This window comes from Branchiostoma lanceolatum, chromosome 19 (genome assembly GCF_035083965.1).
Source record: "Branchiostoma lanceolatum isolate klBraLanc5 chromosome 19, klBraLanc5.hap2, whole genome shotgun sequence".
NCBI lineage: Eukaryota > Metazoa > Chordata > Leptocardii > Amphioxiformes > Branchiostomatidae > Branchiostoma > Branchiostoma lanceolatum.
The window spans coordinates 3062736-3082282 of NC_089740.1; the positions used below are offsets into that span (position 1 = coordinate 3062736).

Below are 19547 nucleotides of genomic sequence, written 5' to 3' on the forward strand. Positions count from 1 at the left end.
TTATCTCATCTTTTTTCGCGAGTTCACAACAGTTTTAGGATGTCCAGAGGATGTCACCCATAAACTCAAGGCCTTCTTTGCTATATGCGTTACTCAATTTTCAATGATGAATGTGAAAAAAATGATTCTAGAATGCTTGATTAGAGCTTTTGTCAAAATAGTAGCACAGAATAAAAGTAACGCAAAAAGTTGACATGACGGGGAGCACATTTATGCAATTCACATTTCAAACAAGAAGTGACAGTATCTTATTGTAATAAACTGATTTTGAAGCGAAATGACGGATAACGATGATAAAGTTTGTGCTCTGAGGTATCAAACTTGTCAAACGACAGAAACCGGTAGTTAGCTGAGTGGGATGAAAAGTGAGTGTAATGCTCCTATCATAATCTATCCAGGTGAATTCGGCAGTATTGTTATAGATGCCAGCTTTTAACAAGGTTACATGTAGTTTATGTGGTAAACATGGTGTATTGGTGTCATTTGGTTCAACTATTTGGTTGTTTGGAATGGCGAAGTTGTGAATACAATCATGTTGCTAAGACAGGGGACGGTCTAAAAAGCTTTGATAACCATGCATTCGAAGACGACGACGGCAAAAGCTTTCCGTTTCATATTGGAACGCCTGGCCTCATCATGGGAAAATACACACGCACAAACACACGCTCACTCACTCACTCACACACATACACACGCACACACATACACACGCACACACACACACACACACACACTCACATACACACACACACACTCACACACACTTACTCACACGCACATACACACACGCACATACACACAAACACATACACACTCACATACACACACACACATTCACATACATACACACACACATTCACACGCAGAAACACACGCTCACTCACTCACACAAATACACACTCATACACATACACACGCACACACACGCACATAACACGCACATACACACGCACATACACACACACACGCAACCGCACATACACAGGCAAATATACACACACACACACACACACATACTCACATGAGCACCACTGTAAAGGGTAATGATATACATGATATACGTGAACAGTGGAAATATGATGAACCGAAATGTAGTTTACAAACTTTTTATTTTGTATATCATACTACAAATTGACATCTTCACAACAATTACACATGGTATATATCTGCCTTTGAATTACAATTGGGCATCAGTTTTTTTTCAAAATTGACGAGCGCCGATGTTATGCAATCATGTCAGCGTGGCCTAGAGACAGTTGATAAATCTTCACTTCTCTTTCCTCTCTGCTTTCTTCAACTTACTGATTCTTTACATAGAGAGAGTCGACATAGTTCGAAGCCTCAGGCCTCGTCGATTCGATATGTTAAGTCTCCCTTTTCTCCGATGAAGACTTTTTTTAGTAAAAACAATACTAACTTACAAAGACCTCGCATAACATCTCATTTTGTAAATACAATGTTTTTATTGACCAATAGCTCATTATAACTCTGCTACAGTTGCCTTCCATTTGACGGCAACCGCAGTTTCACATGAAGGCCATAGCTAGCCTCCAAGCAGGCCCAACGGATTGCAAAGACCGTAATCAAACTGGAGGAAGGAGCTTGTATAGCAATCCAAGGCCTGCGATAAGTCTACATGGACAAGGACTATTAACATCTTATTGTTACCTTACCAAACGGTGCTTGTGTAAATGAGTTTATTACTCTCTGTCCGCACGGGCGTGCGGCGCCATGCCGGGCTGTCACGGGTCGGCTGCGCACCGTCTGACGCCGCCAGACCGCGACTGAGAGGCCGTCTACTTGGGGAGGGCCGTACCGCGAAAATTAAACTTCCCAGGAAAAATAAACTAAATGTTGCCGGCAGAAAAGACTTGGTTCCTTTTTCAAAATCAATGTGTTACGAAGGTCGCTACAAAACTGCTTCAATCTTCACAAAATGCGATCAATGGTGGAGGGACCAGCTAATAGAGTTGCGCTGTAGAGTGCACGCTGCATAGTATTTTGCTAACAATATATTTTTTTTCCTTTTCAAATATTGGTCAGAATTGTCCAGTTTTCTGGTAGGGAGGACAAAAGAATGTCAATGTTAAAAATCTGTCCAAAATAGGTGATTTTTTGTCATGTTTTGATCTCGGATTGACCTCTGAACCCTTCTCTTATGGTTGGACTGATATATTAGGATGGGGGGGTGAAATCCTGGTCTCATCTGAAACTTCTGTCTTTAGCTCGTTAGAATGCTGGAGTAAAACTCCTGCTTTTTTCGCCTAAAGCAACCTGACAAATCCAGCTTTGCAGGGGTGGTAAAGATTTGAGGTTTGAAATGTAGATACATGTGTTTTTAAGTGATTGTTTTTGACGGCTTTTCCATTTTTGGCATAGGAAAGTCCATTTAGAGGTCCCTCCCCAATGTCGACCAGATTCGCCGGAACTGTAAGGGGAATTCCCGCCATGTGGTCACGTGGAATCTTGCAGTCAACCAATCAGAGCACAACTTTTTTGACGCGACCCAATAAGCACTTAGTGGTGAGCTGGCATATTAATGAGCTACAGATAATGGTGCCAGAGAGCGAGCGAGCGTCATGACTTATGTGAAATCATAGCGAAAAATATGATTTGTCTACGGTACATACGCAGAAGGTTCTAGGAAAAAAAATCAAAGGAATATATTTTGTGTCGACTACGGCCAGAAATGATGGCGAATCACGGCAAATCACGGCGTAGAGGCTGAAAGCGCGGGCGAAATTCTTGTTTATGTTTACGTTTGCCCTTGTTTTTTTCTAAGATGACTTTCTTCGATTGAGTCAGGATTGAGTCTTGAAAAACTTTTTTTAAATGGCATCAACGTATTTCAAAAGCCCCGATTCTTCTCAAGCATAACAATTGCAAAGCGAGATAAGGCCGTCATCGGACGGGAAGATGGCCCTCTGGTGGAAACGCTGCGGGCAGGTGGGCGCTGTACTTGTATCTAGTAATAGGCGGGCGTTGTATCTAGTAATAGTGGCTTGAACCTGAAACAGTAAACATTCCCTACGAATTTTACTGTAAGAATAGTTTTTGATGATGCCACAAACATCGCCGATGGGTGAAAGAAACTATTACTGTGAGAACTTTTACTAGGCTCAACCAAGCCGCGAACCTGCCACTCGGACGTGCGCGGGTGACTGGGCTTGTCCCAGAAATCCGTCATAAAAAGATTAGCACCGTGGCCATTCGTACGGCTGTTAACATGACCACGAGGAGGGGCAGCGACACCATTATTGAATAGAAATGCTCCTCCCTGTTTGAGTTATCGCAGATCTTAGGTTGCAAAACATACTTCTTCTGCCAGTTTGATACGGTCTTCGCAACCTATAGATCTGCTTGGAGATTAGGCCATAGACAAATGGTGTTTTAGTTTATCCCTATAATTACGAGCGCCAGAAGGTAAGCGGTCAAAGTATAAACTGTAGCATGCTGTGGCTGTAGGGCCGTGGAACCACCAACAGGGTCATCAGGGGTCGGTGTTGCACTCCGGCTGCAGATGTCTTCTGTAGCCCGCTTGGTCCCACGAGGAAAGCGGTCGTCGTGACCCACCAGCGCATCCTAGTCATTCGCCGATTCCAGAGGAGAGGAGAAAGACGTTAAAACATTCTGATATCACAAGGAAGTAGGACGAGTTTGGGTTCCAAGTGCATACATGCAAATGCATACATGTAACGCTGAACATTAAACGAAGAGCTGCCCTTTCAAAGGCAACAGTTCCATTCAAAGTGCAATTATCATCTACAGTTTTAAGTGTCAATACGACATTGTCAATGAACATCGTTTGATAACCCATATCATTTCAATATACTTATTCTTATCTAGGAGAGGGAAGCTGCAGAAGCAGCGGGATAAGTTCAGTACTTTGTTGTATCTTTAACTTTGTTCTTGACCATATAAAAGACACCACAAAGCACACATCCTATTTTGTTTATTGCGACTGAACTAGCTGTCCTGGTTTTTCTGTAGTGTATCACTTAATGTGTACATTTGTGATTATCTGTACTTGTATGACATTTTCTTGAATGCAATATTTAAAATAAAGTGTTGGTCTTACAGTATCGACATTAGACTGATGGGTGGCCTGGCAGTTCGAGTAGAAGGTTGAATTCAGGAGGTACTCAGAGAAGATCTGTCCATTCTCGCTCGTCCACGGTACGGCCTCCATAGCCTCCTCGAAGGTCATGTTGACCATATGTGCAGGTGCTGTGATGTCGATGTCCCTGCCATTTTTGGTACTGTAAACGCCAAGTAGAGAAAAAAAAATCAGGTGATTGACGAATACAAGAAACATGCGTAATGGCCAGCCTCCATAACAGGCTCTCTGGGCCTTTCTTCTGCTTATGATACACTTTTTTGCATTGACTTTCTGCACTGGGTCGTTTGTGCAGCCAGTCCGTAACCATTAGACCTAGAGAGCCTGCTATTGAAGCTACGTAATGGCTTTGTTGAAAAAAATTTAACGTTATGTTCCGTTGGGTTTATAGCTGTAGTAGGGGATCCCAAGATCGACAGGTGTTATAAAGAAACTTCCGATAGCTAGTTAAACCTCTATCATAGCTAAACTGCAATGATTAAATGTTCTGTTCCGGTTGTCGATTAACGAGTGCCATTAGATGACGCTTTCTGTAAGGCCACAGCATGTAAATTTTTTGGATGACATCAGATAGCTCAATCTTTAGTTTGAATGTTTCAATTTTCAAAAGATACACGGTCAAAACTTAGTAATACTTGCGCTGGCGTTTTGCATAGAAAGAAGGCCACTGTCGTATAAAACATTCTCGCACTATGGCATGTTGAGACTACAACAAAGCTAATTAATCATACGCACAATGTAAAATTTTGAACTCCAGCCACGCCGACAGTGTGGGCCGTGTTTGGTTTACTGTCACACCTACTCAGGTTGAACTTCGGGTAGTACATGAAAAAGGTCTCACACATCTCTTGAGGGGTACCGAGACCGCCCTAAACAAAAACAAAATAAACAAATCATTAACGTGCCCAGCAGTATAAAACCCTAAACTACGTGTGAACGAATAACAAGGGTTATGCAGGGGTGCTAGTGTCACTAAAATGAAAACAGATCTACAGTGGAAGTCACCTGAAGACAGAAGAATAAAATATCCAGGCTTTGCATGATGTACAAAATAACTAATAAACTTGTGGATGTATCAACTGATAATTATCTAATACCAGCCCAGAAAAGGACAAGAAAAAGTCATGCCTTTAAGTACCAGAGTTATAAACCAAGGATTGATGTGTTCAAAAATTCGTATTTTTCGAGAACCAAAGTAGAATGGAACTCGTTGTCATCAGATGCTGTAGGAACACCTTCACTAAATAGCTTAAAAGATCGATTGCAGTCAGATGTGCAAAAGTTAGGTGTGACAGGCCGTTCAGTGTAATATAACCAGCTGCTGCCGCGCCACGTGCCTGCGAAGCTGGTGTGTTACGCCGAAGGGTGTCTATACTGGCTATACAGATACAGATACAGAATAACAACATTCTTTGTACACAACAAAGTGTTTATTCACACTCACGTTGACCGTCTGTCACATTCATCTGACTGGTTCACATTGAACTGCAGCTATAGTGGTGCTGCTTACAGATGCGGTCCCAAACGTAAAGTATTCACATATATACATAGGGTAACAATAATAACAGTACAGTGCAACAATTATCATCCACTTTTTCTTAACCATGTGTGAAACGTCAGACACCCTTGTATTGAAATATATCAGCAGTGTATCTTGTTTATCTTCTTTAATTTTCCTTTTTAAGACATCTGAACTTTTGTCAAGGCAAGGAAGAAACAGTCAGAGAAGATGTGAAAACTGAAGGTTCTACTTACATACGTAACGGAGTCTTTGTGAGACGAATCGTAGATGCATTCTGAAATCAGAATGTCTCCCTGTAGAAAAAGCACGAGTATGAGTTTTTATTACTTTGGCGACCATCACTTGTTACTAATTATATCCGATTGAGGAAAAGGATACTTCTTCAGACTGCCTGGAAGGCTTGACTTTGCTAAAATTCCTCACTAATTATACAAATCAAATCCTAATTTGTTTGATCGTAACTAGCATACCATTAAGTTGGTTGAAGTAACCTATATGTCAAACATTTTTCATCAAATGAGTTAAGGAATATATAGTTCAGGAACAACAGCAAGGTGTGTAAGGTGTGTAAGTTTAGAGGATTTATGTGTTATAACGTTACAGGACTTATCTCACTCATATGGTAATGACTGTATGATGATAATTAAACGCTAATGACACGCTTTCCTTCGGTCTATTCGGTGTCATAAAATATGTTCGATTCCTGTAACTACCTCATAAACAACCTCGTACGCTTCGCGGACTCGGTTGCTCATTCGGTGAATATCGGGGACTGACCATGCCTTATGACACCGTATACACCCAAGGACAGGTCATTAACCCTATATTATAACGGGAAAATAAATTGCATATATATATATATATAGTCAGTCAGTCAGTCTATACAGACTATGACATATTACTGCGCAAAACAAAATTTCAACAAAAAAGTTCGAAAAACACAGCACAGAGGTACGAGAAACAGTTCAAATTAATCAGTCAATCAAATCAAGTGCAATTTCAAAGTTCATTTGCCGGAGTTTGCTGCATGTCGTCGGCGTCTTCTTTCATCTTCCCGGTTTTCCCAGTTTTTGTGAACCGTTTCAGTGCCTTTTCTCACTACTGAACGCCAATTGCATACCGTACATATTTAACGAAAGTCTTTTACTACCAACGTGTAACTGTCAAGGAGATGTTACCAACTCAGAGTGACTCACGGGGTAGATGGTGAGCTCCTCCTTCAGAATCCTCTGGTACTGCAGGTTGAAGTCGTAGTTATCGTCCCGGGCGATGTCTGTCTCCACGCCGTCACGAAACAGCCGGGCGTTCAGCTTCACCCCCAGCAGGTGGGAATGGAGGTTTGCACCGATGATGTGGATGGGCTGTCCGTGCTCCTCGAGGAACTACAGAAAAATAACAAAAACGCCCCTGCAGCTTTACAATTTAATGCTGGGTGGCCCAAACCTCTTCATGAGCAAGCGAGCTACTTAACATTAAATAAGCATGTCCAGAACGCGAGATATCGAAACAGCAAGTTCCGCTGCAGTACCTAAGGAAGCCGCTGGAGGGACCAAAATCTAATTATTTCCAGTTTTTGTCACACCCTAAAATCACATCAAATATGAAATCATTCCATCCAACCAACACAGACAAACGCCACAGAAAATATAACCTCTGTGACATCTAGCACCAAACGGTACTAGCTGGAGTCGGCACAAAATCCTTTTGGACAAGGAAAAGGAAGAAACTGTAAAAACTTACTGAGCCTACTTAGGGCAGACCTGAGGGAAAGAGGTCAAGGACCGTTGCGGTCAGAAAGAAACTTACGGGAGCTAAGGAAGCTCGCAGCGAATCGGACAAAGTGGAAGGAATTGAAGGAAGACTGAATACGGCTGCAGCATGTTTTAACTACTGCAGCAGCAGAAAACAGTGGACTACTACTACAACTACTATGTACTAACCGCGTCCATGCACCGCGAGCTGCAGTAGCCTGCCGACTTGAACTCCTGGACATGTGGTGGGATGACGTGGAACTTGTTCACCAGGACGCCCACCTCCAAGATTCCCATGTCGTTATCCCTCAGCTCGGGCGTGTACGTGAGTCTCATGCCTGAACTGTCCCGGATACCTGTGTACGCAAATGTCGACGTCATATATCATAAAAGCCAATCTTATCCTGTACTACACACTCTTTTATTCGACAGATTAGCCTTATGTAACTGAACTTTATGTACCCGTAGATGCCATACATTGTACTTTGCACAAATGCCGTGCAATTAAGTTATTATCAAGTTACCAAACTGACACCTAAGAAAGTGAATGCTTAAAGGACGTAATCTATGATGTCACGGGTCCGTGGATTGAGGTCGAGGATTAGATCGTGGAAGTGCGAAATGGAACGAAATGGAAAATATTGAACTACAGAAAGTGCGAAATGGACGAAATGGCGTTCTATTTCGCACTTTCTGTACACCGCCTCACGGCACGGCTCAAGATTTTGCAGGCAAAAAATGCGATCGGAAAACCTTCTGAACCAGCTAGCCATTCATTTGCAACTTTCTAGCGAGAGACAAGCATAAATGTTTGGAAAGTTTTGGAATCTCTGACCTGAAGCCAAGAGTGGGTTGTCGTAGTGCATCTCCATCAGCACATAACCGCTGTCATCTTCATCACCGATGGGGTAACCGACATGCTCTGGGAAAACGATAGCCTAAGGGCAAGAAAGGATGTCATATAAATGATATTTGTTAATGGCACCCAGAGCATTTTATGAGGCTTAAAAACTGGAAATATTCTAGTTGCTGTAGTCTTTATGAAATTGAAATTTAACGCCACTGTTAACCACATTTGCGTGCGGATTTCTTATCAAAAGTGCTCAAAAGCAGCACAAAAATAAGCTACATGGTGATTTTTTAAGTATCACGCGCCTAGTGTAAATAGACCGATATCATAGCCCTGCCCACCCTCGTCAAAACGTATAAATGTAAAATTTAAACATAAAAATGCAAATATTTGACGGACATGTAGTCACCCTCTAATTGGTTGAACCCCTAATTGTGATGGTCTGTCAGGATCAGTCTATTAGGGCTTGGATTTTCTATCAGTTTTCACCACACAACAACATCGTATCTTTGCTCATTTCATGTCGATATGTTATGGTATAGTGTTATTGAAACTTACTATGTGTAGGAATGACTAGAATTGCAGTTTTTTTATTCAAGTTTAAAACCTCATGAAATGCTCTGGATGCCTTTAAACATGGGGTAAAACTACTTGCATGAGTGTACAGGGAAATGTATTAAACACGATAAGAGATGCTGCAAAATATGGAATTCAATATATTTACGATCGTATTTACGTAGTGCAATGTGCTTGTAAATGCCCTGTGTAGGAAGACATTTAGCCTGGTTGAAGGGTTGGCGGAAAGACCTGCTAGGTCCGGACAGCGAAAAAGATGTCCGGTCCCATTAGACAGGTTGCGTCCCTGGCAGAAAGCGATAGAATTGCAAGCAGTCTGACGTGTATCAGTGTTGCCGTATATCCCAATATAAAGCGCACTGACTGGATAAATGGGGGTCTGCATGCAAATCTCAAATATTAGCGACAGTGTTGTCCTTTCAACCTCATTGGCGACACAGCGCCTTGTGGGGAGGGGCCGTTAAAGCCCCTGGCAGCGGGAGTTTTCGTTACACAGACTGAGGAAGACATTTGGTCATCATCACAATCCTCGTTGTTTAATAGCGGTGACTTTTATCTATCACATCGAACTAAAATTGAAGCTTGTTCCTACCCCTGACCCGATGGCCCATGCAAACATGATGCTTCCTTGATAACATTCCCACCAGTCGCTGGGCATGTTGGGAGTATAGCACTGATGTCCCGGATGTCCCTCCGGCATGATGGTCATGTCCGGGTTCTTCTTACAGGTGTATATCAATAAATGGTGAACCGTACCCTCGTTCCCAGCCTGAACGATTGGTTCAGCCTGAAGTCAGAAAGAGACAGTGACTAGATGCATGGCATTAAATCACATAATGACACAACTATGTCCCCAAAAGTTACTCAAGCAACTGGATAAAGGTTTGAAACAGCCAGACGTTTCAGATAGCATCCACTGTGATTAAAGAATCAAATTTTAACAAAACTCTGAATTAAAATGTTAATGAGTTGAAGACATTTAAGATTGGTTCAATAGAAGGATAAGTCACGACAAACATAATTGTTAACCCTATCTAGACCGGGGGGGGGGGTAAAAGTGCTCGCGCCAACTTTGACATCGTATTACTGCTAAACGACGTATGGTAGGACAACCAAACTTGGTAAATTTTCCTAAAATTTAGTTGGTAACAATATTATGATAAAAGTATTGGTTTATCATTTTTCGTGTTTCCATGGCAACGGGTTTCTGAAGAGGCATTTTATGAAAATTTCACTAATTTCGATTTAAACATCGTTGTTTCCAATGTTTTCTTGCTCAACCACACTAGTTTCCTACATGTATAGCATTATATGTAATTAGATGTAACTGTCATGATTCAATATTCATAAATTATGCTAATTTGATGACGTCATCGCTCAAAATCCAAGATGGCGGACAAAATAATTATTTTCGGTATAAACTGGCTTTTTCGGCTTTAAATTCGTCACAAACTGGAATTTACTTAACCAGAAACATTCTGATTAATGTTTGTAGTCTATTTTGATTGTTATTTTGGATCATACATGGAAAAAATGTATTTTGAAAAATTTCAAAATGGCCGATCCAAGATGGCGGATCCCAGGGGGTTGCTTACAACACATGACGTCATTCTTCGACGTCATTTTGACGTCAACTTAGTTACCACTGACGTCAAATGCCTTTGCATACCTTTAAATCAATAATACGCACTATTTTGTCAACACTTTTAGATATTATTGGAATTCCCTATTTCGGCAATAAAATCACATCAATGACGTCATAATTACGTCATAATTACGTCATATTACGTCACGACGTCACCAAAATTACAGGGATTATAAAACTTCACGTGAACATCATTCCCTGCAAATTTGGTGATGATAGAGTATACCCTTCGGAAGTTATGACGGGTGGGTTGAAAGAGCCGCCCCCCCCCCCCCCCCCCAGTCCAAGAAGTCTAAAAAAAGCCCGGTCTAGATAGGCTTAATGGAATATTGTTGTTGACAACAATTTCTTTGGAACGGGCCGGGTTAAACAAATCTTTCTATACACTACCATAGAATATCCACTCACACCACTGTGCCTTTATCAACATGTTAGTAAAACATCACGCGCACGCGCGTACGTACCTTTATCACGTGGTGTTTACCGGCCAGTTCAGGCATCTTTAACAACTGACACCAATACGTAGTGTCTTGATTACCAGGAACTGCGACCTGGGAAGAAATAAGTGAAAGTTTCATTGCAACTTCTTGCCCGTAGGCTAAATTGGAAGTACATGTTACACAGAAAGGATGGACTGATAATGATGAACAGTTTATAGCATGTGACTACGCTAGTCCAACTTCAGCCACTAAAGTCTAATTTATTGCAGTCTTCAATCTTAGATTTGTATATCAGATTTAACAAAAAAAAAAACATTGATGGTTGAATAAGTAATTTTGTATTTCAAGGATCGGCCGTAAGGCCATGTTGTTTGGTTATCTGGGCGGCATCCTCTGGGAACCTCAAAACTGATGCTAGCGTGCGAAGAACAAAAAAAGTTTGGCAAAAAAGTTACCTTTACTATGAAAGCTACATTGTCAGGAAGGTTGAACAAATGACAAACACCCAGATTATGGTATACCGAATAATAGAATCTTCATTTTCATATCTTTACATGTTCTTCTTTGACTTTGGATTTGATTTTAGCATTCTACGACATTAAGTATAATTTTCTTATATTTTTGTTTGCAATTTTCGGCATATATTTAAGCATTTGTAGCTGCTTTGTACGGTTTTCAGAAAAGTTGAAAATTTTGTTGTTTGCTGGAAACGGACGAAAATCGATGAGCGCTCGGATGTCATAAATATATTTTAGCCAAATCAACATGGCCTAAGATGAATAGAAAATAAACCTTACATTGTTCATCAACAAGTCAAATGTGTAGGTTGTTCCTGTTGAAATGGTCTGTTCCGGGACGATCCTCTGTAGAAGAAGCGTGGCCCTGGTTCCCCTGTTGGATCCATGGTAGGACGGGCCGTTTACTCCAGACGCCTCGTCCGGATCCTGGTCGTGCCACGCCCATATCACCCGCATGGTATCCCCCTGGAGACCACAAACATTCGTCAACATGTGTCAATATATGTTATCTATTTATTCTACTGCTATTGACGCATACTACCTGTCCTCAGCCAACAACAAGTCGCTCCTAGAATGCAGGCTTGTGCAAATCTGCTTAATGACCTGTAGTGGACCCTTCTCTCTGAAAGGAGGAGGAACGCCCGCCTCACATTTTTCTACAAGCTGAGTCAATGATTACATTAATATTTACACAGATAGCCTACTTAAACCAGCTCAGGGGCGCACCCGGGGGAGCCACACGCTCAAATTTCAACCACTTAACGCCCGGACAGACTCTTACAAACACTCATTCTTTCCCCACACAATCGCCGAGTGGAACGCCCTGCCTGGCGCGGTTGTTACGGCTCCCACTGTTGAGTCATACCGCGCCAGGCCGGAGGCCTGTCCGCCTTAGCCTGGGACCTCCTTTCCCCACCCTACTTTGCCCCTCGCGGGGTTATCCGGGGGTTACAAACAAGTTGAAGATGAAATCTAGCACGGTCGGCGGGTAACTACGTGTCGCTGCCGAAGGAATTGGCTGCCCTGACCCGATAGAGTATAACGCCCGTTTCCAATTGTGACATACAGTAACTAACTTAGTTTTTTTTTTAAGATGGAAAACTGGAAAAGATTTTGGTTGCTGAGTAGAGGGTTAATGCCCCTTTAAAATAAGTGGTTGCTGATTTGGTAAGATAGTTGGTCGATGGCTGGGAGACGGTCGTAACTCTGTTAAATTGGAAGGGACTGTTTTAAAATGTCCTTTGACAGCAGGTGGTTACTCGGCCAGGTTTGACTGCAGTTGATAATTTGCGGAGCTGTTTCTTCGACTGTGATGTGATACTTACGCTGATGACGCGATCCTTTTCGTCACATGTCGTCAGCTTCCTATTGAACCTCAGTACGGTATGGGTCCCGTTCTCGTACCCAGACACCAGCTCCCAGTCCTGGCTCTCGTCCACAGGGGGTTGCGCCTGCGCGTCAGCATAGTGGTCCTGAAATACAGCATGTTACAAATGAGAATACAGAAGTACCTAGCTTTTCTGCTGATTAAGATATGGCCATGTTGATTTGATTATATGAATGATATCCTCTGGGAACCCCAATACTGATGCGAGCGTGCGAAGAAAAAAAAGTTTCGCAAATAGAAAGTTGCCTTCATTATGAAATCTACGTGGTAAGGAAGGACAAACAACACTAAACTCACAGAATGTGGTCTACCGAAATCTGGATTCTTAATTTTTGTTCCTTAAAACCCTTTTCTTTGAATTTTGAATTCCTTTAGCATTCTACGACATTAATACCCGTTTTCTTAAATGTATGTATAAGTTTTTGAATTTTATTTACATCATGTACTTTTTCATTTTGCAACAGCTTTTTACGAAAATGGCCGAAAACTTTTTATTTTGAAAGGGACGAAAATTGATGCACGCGTGGATGTGGTCCGTATTTATTATCAAATCAACATGGCATTACGGAGGATTCTAAAATGAACATCACTAGAACATATGAATGGCACCTAAGCTATGATAAATGATGCACCGATGCACACCCACCCCATCCCCCACGGACACACACAACGGACCATATTTTTACCGGGTACGGCCCATATTTCCGGGTACGGCCCATATGGAGTTTCATAGGGGTGCTAGGACGGTTACTAGGCTCTCCAACGATTTTGTTGTTTTCCATTTGTAAACTACAGTGATGTTCTTAGCTGTGCTTTCTGACAGTCTATTGGCCGTTGGCGTGAGCAATACACTCATCAGCATGAGTGTACATAGGCTGAATAACTAATGTTGACACAATAGATTTTATGTAACATTAATGGCAGAGCAAATAAACCTATAGGACGTTAACCAAAATGTTTGATAGGGGTGGTCGAATGCCTGCTTTTACAGAACGGGCTAACAGTCATATTGGTCCAGGTCATACTCCTCAAATCCCTGTCACCAGTGTTAAATCCAGTTTCTCTGGTTGACGTATTTCATATTATGACTGGTTTATTTGTAGTTGACAAAAACATGTAGTTTTCTATATGTCTGAGGTCTCCTTTCCACCGTACACGTTGATCGTTGAGCAGCCGCACAGCGACCAAAATCGGACGTGTGTGATCCTTGATTTTATCATTCGAACATGATGCAATATGTAATTTTGAAAGAGGATAAAATGTCAGAAAAGTCCTTCTTTATCCACGAAATTCGTTGAGTGATCCATGAAACCTTAGATATCTCAGCAGCCGCTGTATGGTCACAGTCTCTGGTGGAGAGGAGGTGTTGACAAGTCACACATAATACATGGTACTACAAATACTTTTGGAGGTTAAAAAGCTAACGCTTAAACTGCAGCGTTTTGTGTCTTCGCCTAGAGTGCCGTTGCAACCGATCATCGAAGAAACTGTCAAAAGACCTACATTACTATATAGCGCGGTATTAATCTCCAAGCAGATCTATCGATGGCAAAACGCCATTTTGAATCTCCTTTTGCCAGTAGGATGACTGTCGTTCTCAGTGCCACCGATCCGCGATAGATCTGCTTGACGTTAGCGCGGTATCATAGGACTGACGAAATGCCTAAATATTTGTTAAACATGAACAGATAGCTATATAGAGATAAATACAACACTAAGGCAAATAATGTGTTACCGTGAGGTGCGCTTTCCCGTCTTTGACCCAGCCGATAGCGATGTCGGATCCCGGCATGCCTCCGTTAGGAGACAGACCAATGCCAAACCATCCTGTCGTCTGCACATGGGCTTCGAACTCGATCTTTTCGTCATCAAACTTCCAGAACAGGTGGAACTTTTCTTCCTCGTCTAGAGCCTCGTGGTGTGTAAAACCATCGACTCTCACAGGCTGTACCCCAGATTGAAGGGCTGTGATCAAAACAAGAATACAGAAACTCCCAGTGATTCTAGCCATACTGCCTGCTGTAGCCTATCGACGTGTAATGAGATTTTATGGACAGTTGTCTCTGGAATATTTGAAGTATGACGAAAGCGTTTCCAAGACAACAGTTTATCATTGATTAACATGTTTATCATAGACAAGAGGGCCTCCAGGTACGCAAACAGATCGGGACATGAGTCATCAAAATACATGGACTTTGTATTGCTTTTTAGGTGTGAGCTCTGTACTATGTGAACGTTATCAACCAGGAAGATATATGTAGGTTGACACTGAACAGATATGGACAAAATGCGTTAGCAGGTTATTGTTTTATATCGTTGTAGAATAGAATAGAATATAGGAAAATGAAGCATTTGCACTTTGAACCTCCATGATGGTGATTTCAGCAGCAATGACCCCAAATCCAGTCTTGTAGTGGGCGCACTGCTAAATAAGATTAACTTGTGTGATTTTAAGCTGTAAATTTATGATCCCATCTTCTTAAGCAAGCTAAATACTCAAACATATACAAACATTGATTGTCAACATTCTTCATTTAGTGAGAATATAATTGTTTATATATTTAGGATCCCCACACATCAGTACAGACGAAGCCACTTAATTGCACCTCGGATAAACGCACCTTCCGTTTAATTGCACAGAATCCCAATATCCAAAACCGGTTCCCATTCACTGCATTGTTAGTGACTCCGCATATCTGCACCGCCCATGGTCACCAAAGCCGGATAACTGCACAATTTTTTTCAAAAATCCTCGACAAGCTAAATGAAAAGGTGCGCTGAAATCGGCAAACGCGGCACAAATGAGCCGATACCTGCCGGCGTAAAGGCGCAACACCGCCAATATGTTTAAAACTGTTTTAAGTAGCAAAGGAAGGTGCTCTCCATTGACAGTTATGTTGATAGGAATCGTATGGGAGGTCCCGGGCGGGTCACCCGTAATCAGTAACCAAGTTTTAGTTTCAATTCCTAGTTTCATGGCGGTACATGATTTACGTAAATCGACAACTGCGCTCTACGTAATGTAACACAGAAACTGTTATCCCATGAGTGGCATGACGATGTTTCAGAATGCCTCCCCTGTAACATTACGTGTGTTGTAATGCGGTAGATCGCATGGAAAAATGAAAGAATGCAAAACCAAAACAGGTTCGTAGTCTAGTCATTTCTCTATTTTCAGCAAAGGGTCAATAAATAAAGTTAATAGCTGAATAATTTCGTCTGTTTTCTGTGTGCTAGTGTTTCTGACTAACAATACACCCCTTCGCCCATGGTGGTGCGGTCCAGCTGGGCATTTCGCATAATTGCACCAGCCGGATAATTGCACCAAAAACGCTGACAAATGGGTGGTGCAGTTAAGCGGATTCTACTGTGTTTTCCATATGTATATACTGACAACTCTTTCCATAGATACAGCAATAATTGGGAGACTCAGAGATATAGGTTCATTGTTGTTAAAAGTGATTGAATGTGAGCTAATCATATACTGCTCCAACTCAATAATAAATTCGACAGTGAATAGTGTGCAGAATATAATTTGAAAATTAGTCATGCAAAACTGAGTCTGAACCTAAATTTCAAGGTATCATGTTAAAATAGTCATCATACAAGATGACAAAACCTGTTATTTCTTACTCCTGCACAATTTGAAACGAAAAAGCTGAAGTAAAATTTTGGTAACCACAGCGTCAGTGAATGATGAGTCTCTTCCTCAGTTCCTGCTCACGACCCAAAAGCTCTGCCTAGCGGCTAGAAATATCATTGCAGAAAAAAAACTGCACCCTGCAGCGGCAAAAACGATATGAATCGCTAGGGGTCCTCATTGACAGGTGATTAGATTTAGCCTGATGGCGGTTATACCGGCTATATAGATACAGATACAGATACAGACATGTGTTAATTATCAAACTCAATACCTATTAATACGTCGATGAAGATTAGACATCCAGGTAATAAGATACGCCAAGAAAGCAATTACTCAAAACGACTGGATATGATTTTGGAAACGGTCAGACGTTTCAAGTAGCATCCACTACTTTTCGTCAGTGACTGTGAGCAAGATCAGTTGAACAGCAGGTTTATAACCACGAACTATGAACTGATATGCAAATAAGGAGAAGCCATTTTTTTTTTAGATAGTCCAATAGAAAGTAAACTAGACAACTCAAGACAAGGTTGAAGTAAAAGGGGACAATAGCTCCTATTGTTTAAATATAGGAGCTAAAGCTGGTTTGCCCCCAAGGCTATGTCCCAAGTGCCAGGCAGTTCCACCCTTAGCCCTCCTTTCCTGTTGAGGGTTAGATTGTATATCCTCTCATATATTGCCTCCCTTACTCCACGTTCGAACCAGCGGGGTTCGCGGTCAAGGATATCAGTGGATTCGAGATTGAACGAGTGCCCCTGGTTGTGTTTTAGGTGGTGGAAAATGGCAGAGGAGTAGCGGTTAGCGCAATGTTCTTTTTACCTTTCATTAAGTGATCGGCTGGTCTCTCCGATATAAGTGTTGTTGCAGTTGGGTTCTTCACATTTGAGTCTGTAGATGACATCGGCCTTGCTGCCTTTGCGGGGTCAGTCTTTAGGATGTACCAGTCTTTGTCTGAGAGTTGATTGAGGTTTGAAGTTGGTGGCAATGTTGAAGTTTTGGAAGATCCGTCGGAGTTTTTCGGACACTCCTTGTACATATGGAATAGTGATGTTGGCCTTGTTTCTGTTGGTCAACGGTGTACACTTATGCGTTTTCTTGGACTGGTCAGACGGTTTGAGGGCTTTGTTGAAAGTCCATCTTTGGAAGCCACATTTGCCCAGGGCACCTCGGAGGTGTCTATGTTCGTCTGTTTTGGCCGTGTCTGAGGTGATGATGTTGTCTGCCATATGAAAGAGAGTTTTTATAACTGCCAGTTCGTGTTCCAAAGGGTGGTGAGTAAGGGAGGCAATATATGAGAGTATTTTGGCTGCGCGCTGCCAAAAATCATTTTACTCTTCACCGGTATCTCGGCTTAATAATTTGAGACAAAACATGATGCAGAGAGAGTATGTTGTTTGGCGGGAAAACAAACATTTAATTACATATTGGATAAGTACATCAACTTGAACTTGAACTTGGCACATGACATGTGTAGATGATAGCAAACTGTGCTCACAACTCCACGTTCACTTATGGTAAATCCCATGGGATTTACCTATCAACTGAGTGGTACGCATCGATCTTATACGTGCTCGTGACATTGGCCAATAATGGACATATGCAAAACTATTATCAAATTACTACATGTCAATCCAGAACCACCAACGCTAAGTAGACACATGATAGGAAAAGCAGAGTCATGTATTGAAAATGGCATGCGTAAGGACACAGGGATAAAAACATGACAGAATCCTGGTAAGAGAAATGGTGTCAAAATATTAAATGCAACGTGTAAAGCTAAAGAAAGAGTTAAATCTGATTCGCATAGGTTATATAAGGATAGAAACTGACCTTCAAAATTACAAATTCATCAGTTGCGAAATATAGCGTTACACTTTACATATGTAATACAAGGGATCTTTAGTAGCTTAAGGTCTTAAGACATACAATGAGTATTATACACACCGAGTAGGCCATTAGCAGGAGCACAACTCAAAGGAGTAATAAGTAACAATATATTATCGAATATGAACCAGTTGGAAGTCAAAGGAGACATAGTTAAAAGAAATAACTAAAGCCGTAGGAGAAATGAGTAAGTACATTAATGCTCGTATATATATATATATATATACGTAACTATATATTCAAAACAGCTTGAGTAGCTTTCGGTTGGCACTAACCAGTGGTTTACATTGAACACCATTTGAACGTCTAAAGCGGGAAGCATACTGAATTACAAGTTTGCCCGGCGTATCGGGCGGCATAGATATTTACGTCGATTGCACAGAAAGTTTTGGCTATTACTGGATAGAAAACGGCACGTGGGTGCTGGGCTCAATAACCAGAGCAAACATGAGGAGCCCTCTTCGATAGCAATTCTTAGGGCAAAGAAAATGGAGAACATTTAACAAAAGAGAGCAGTTCCTGGATACTGGAAATTTTGTATGTCAAACAGGACATAGCATTACGGTAAAATTCAACAGGACGGACCGTAGGTACGCTAGTACACCTGAGCACTGTATAAAGGAAGAGGTCAAAAGACTGGAAAGGTGTATGCTCGTACTAAGTACAACAGTAACAATACTCGTAAACAGACACGTTGTGTCAGTAGCGCCCAGAAACTAAGGCTAGAATGGCGCAGTAAAAGCAGGAGGGCGATAACACGCCGCTCATGGCTGCGTCATGTAAACAAGGAGGGCGAAAAACACGCCACTTATAGCTGCACAGCATTACAATTAGGAGGGTGAAAACACGCCGCTCATAGCTGCACTGCATTAAGACCAGGAGGGCGAAAACACGCCACTCATAATTGCACTGCATTGAACGAGTAGGGCGAGAACACGCCACTTATAACTGCACAGCATTACAATTAGGAGGGCGAAAACACGCCGCTCATAGCTGCACTGCATTAAAACCAGGAGGGCGAAAACACGCCACTCATAGTTACACTGCATTGAAACCAGTAGGGCGAAAACACGCCATATACAGCTGCACAGCATTACAATTAGGAGGGTGAAAACACGCCGCTCGTAGCTGCACTGCATTAAAACCAGGAGGGCGACAACACGCCACTTGTAGGACTGCGTGGCAGTAAAATAACAGCGCTCAAAACAGAGCGT

The 19547-nt window shown here is 41.8% G+C and overlaps 1 protein-coding gene and 1 long non-coding RNA gene across 2 annotated transcripts; both read right to left on the bottom strand.

Moving 5' to 3' along the window:
- Window positions 1-1090: 1090 nt before the first annotated feature.
- LOC136424917 (uncharacterized) lies at window positions 1091-4253 on the bottom strand. The gene is made up of 2 exons (XR_010753948.1): window positions 4079-4253; window positions 1091-3582 (listed from the first exon to the last, which is right to left on the bottom strand). It is a non-coding gene; the product is annotated as an uncharacterized lncRNA (long non-coding RNA).
- A 589-nt stretch (window positions 4254-4842) lies between these two features.
- On the bottom strand, window positions 4843-15177 carry LOC136425843 (DBH-like monooxygenase protein 1 homolog). The gene is made up of 10 exons (XM_066414780.1): window positions 15165-15177; window positions 14542-14771; window positions 12745-12891; window positions 11699-11884; window positions 10926-11012; window positions 9409-9603; window positions 8226-8328; window positions 7580-7746; window positions 6836-7021; window positions 4843-4986 (listed from the first exon to the last, which is right to left on the bottom strand). The coding sequence occupies exons 1-10, from the start codon at window positions 15175-15177 to the stop codon at window positions 4843-4845; spliced, it is 1458 nt and encodes a 485-aa protein (XP_066270877.1).
- Window positions 15178-19547: the final 4370 nt, after the last annotated feature.

What these genes read in the sequence shown, in the direction of transcription:
- LOC136425843 (XM_066414780.1), bottom strand. An exon ending in CATGGGCCATCGGGTCAGGG is followed by an intron (nt 8,329 to 9,408) that starts GTAGGAACAAGC and finishes TCTTGCCCTTAG; the next exon opens with GCTATCGTTTTCCCAGAGCA. An exon ending in GCTCGCGGTGCATGGACGCG is followed by an intron (nt 7,022 to 7,579) that starts GTTAGTACATAG and finishes ATTTTTCTGTAG; the next exon opens with TTCCTCGAGGAGCACGGACA.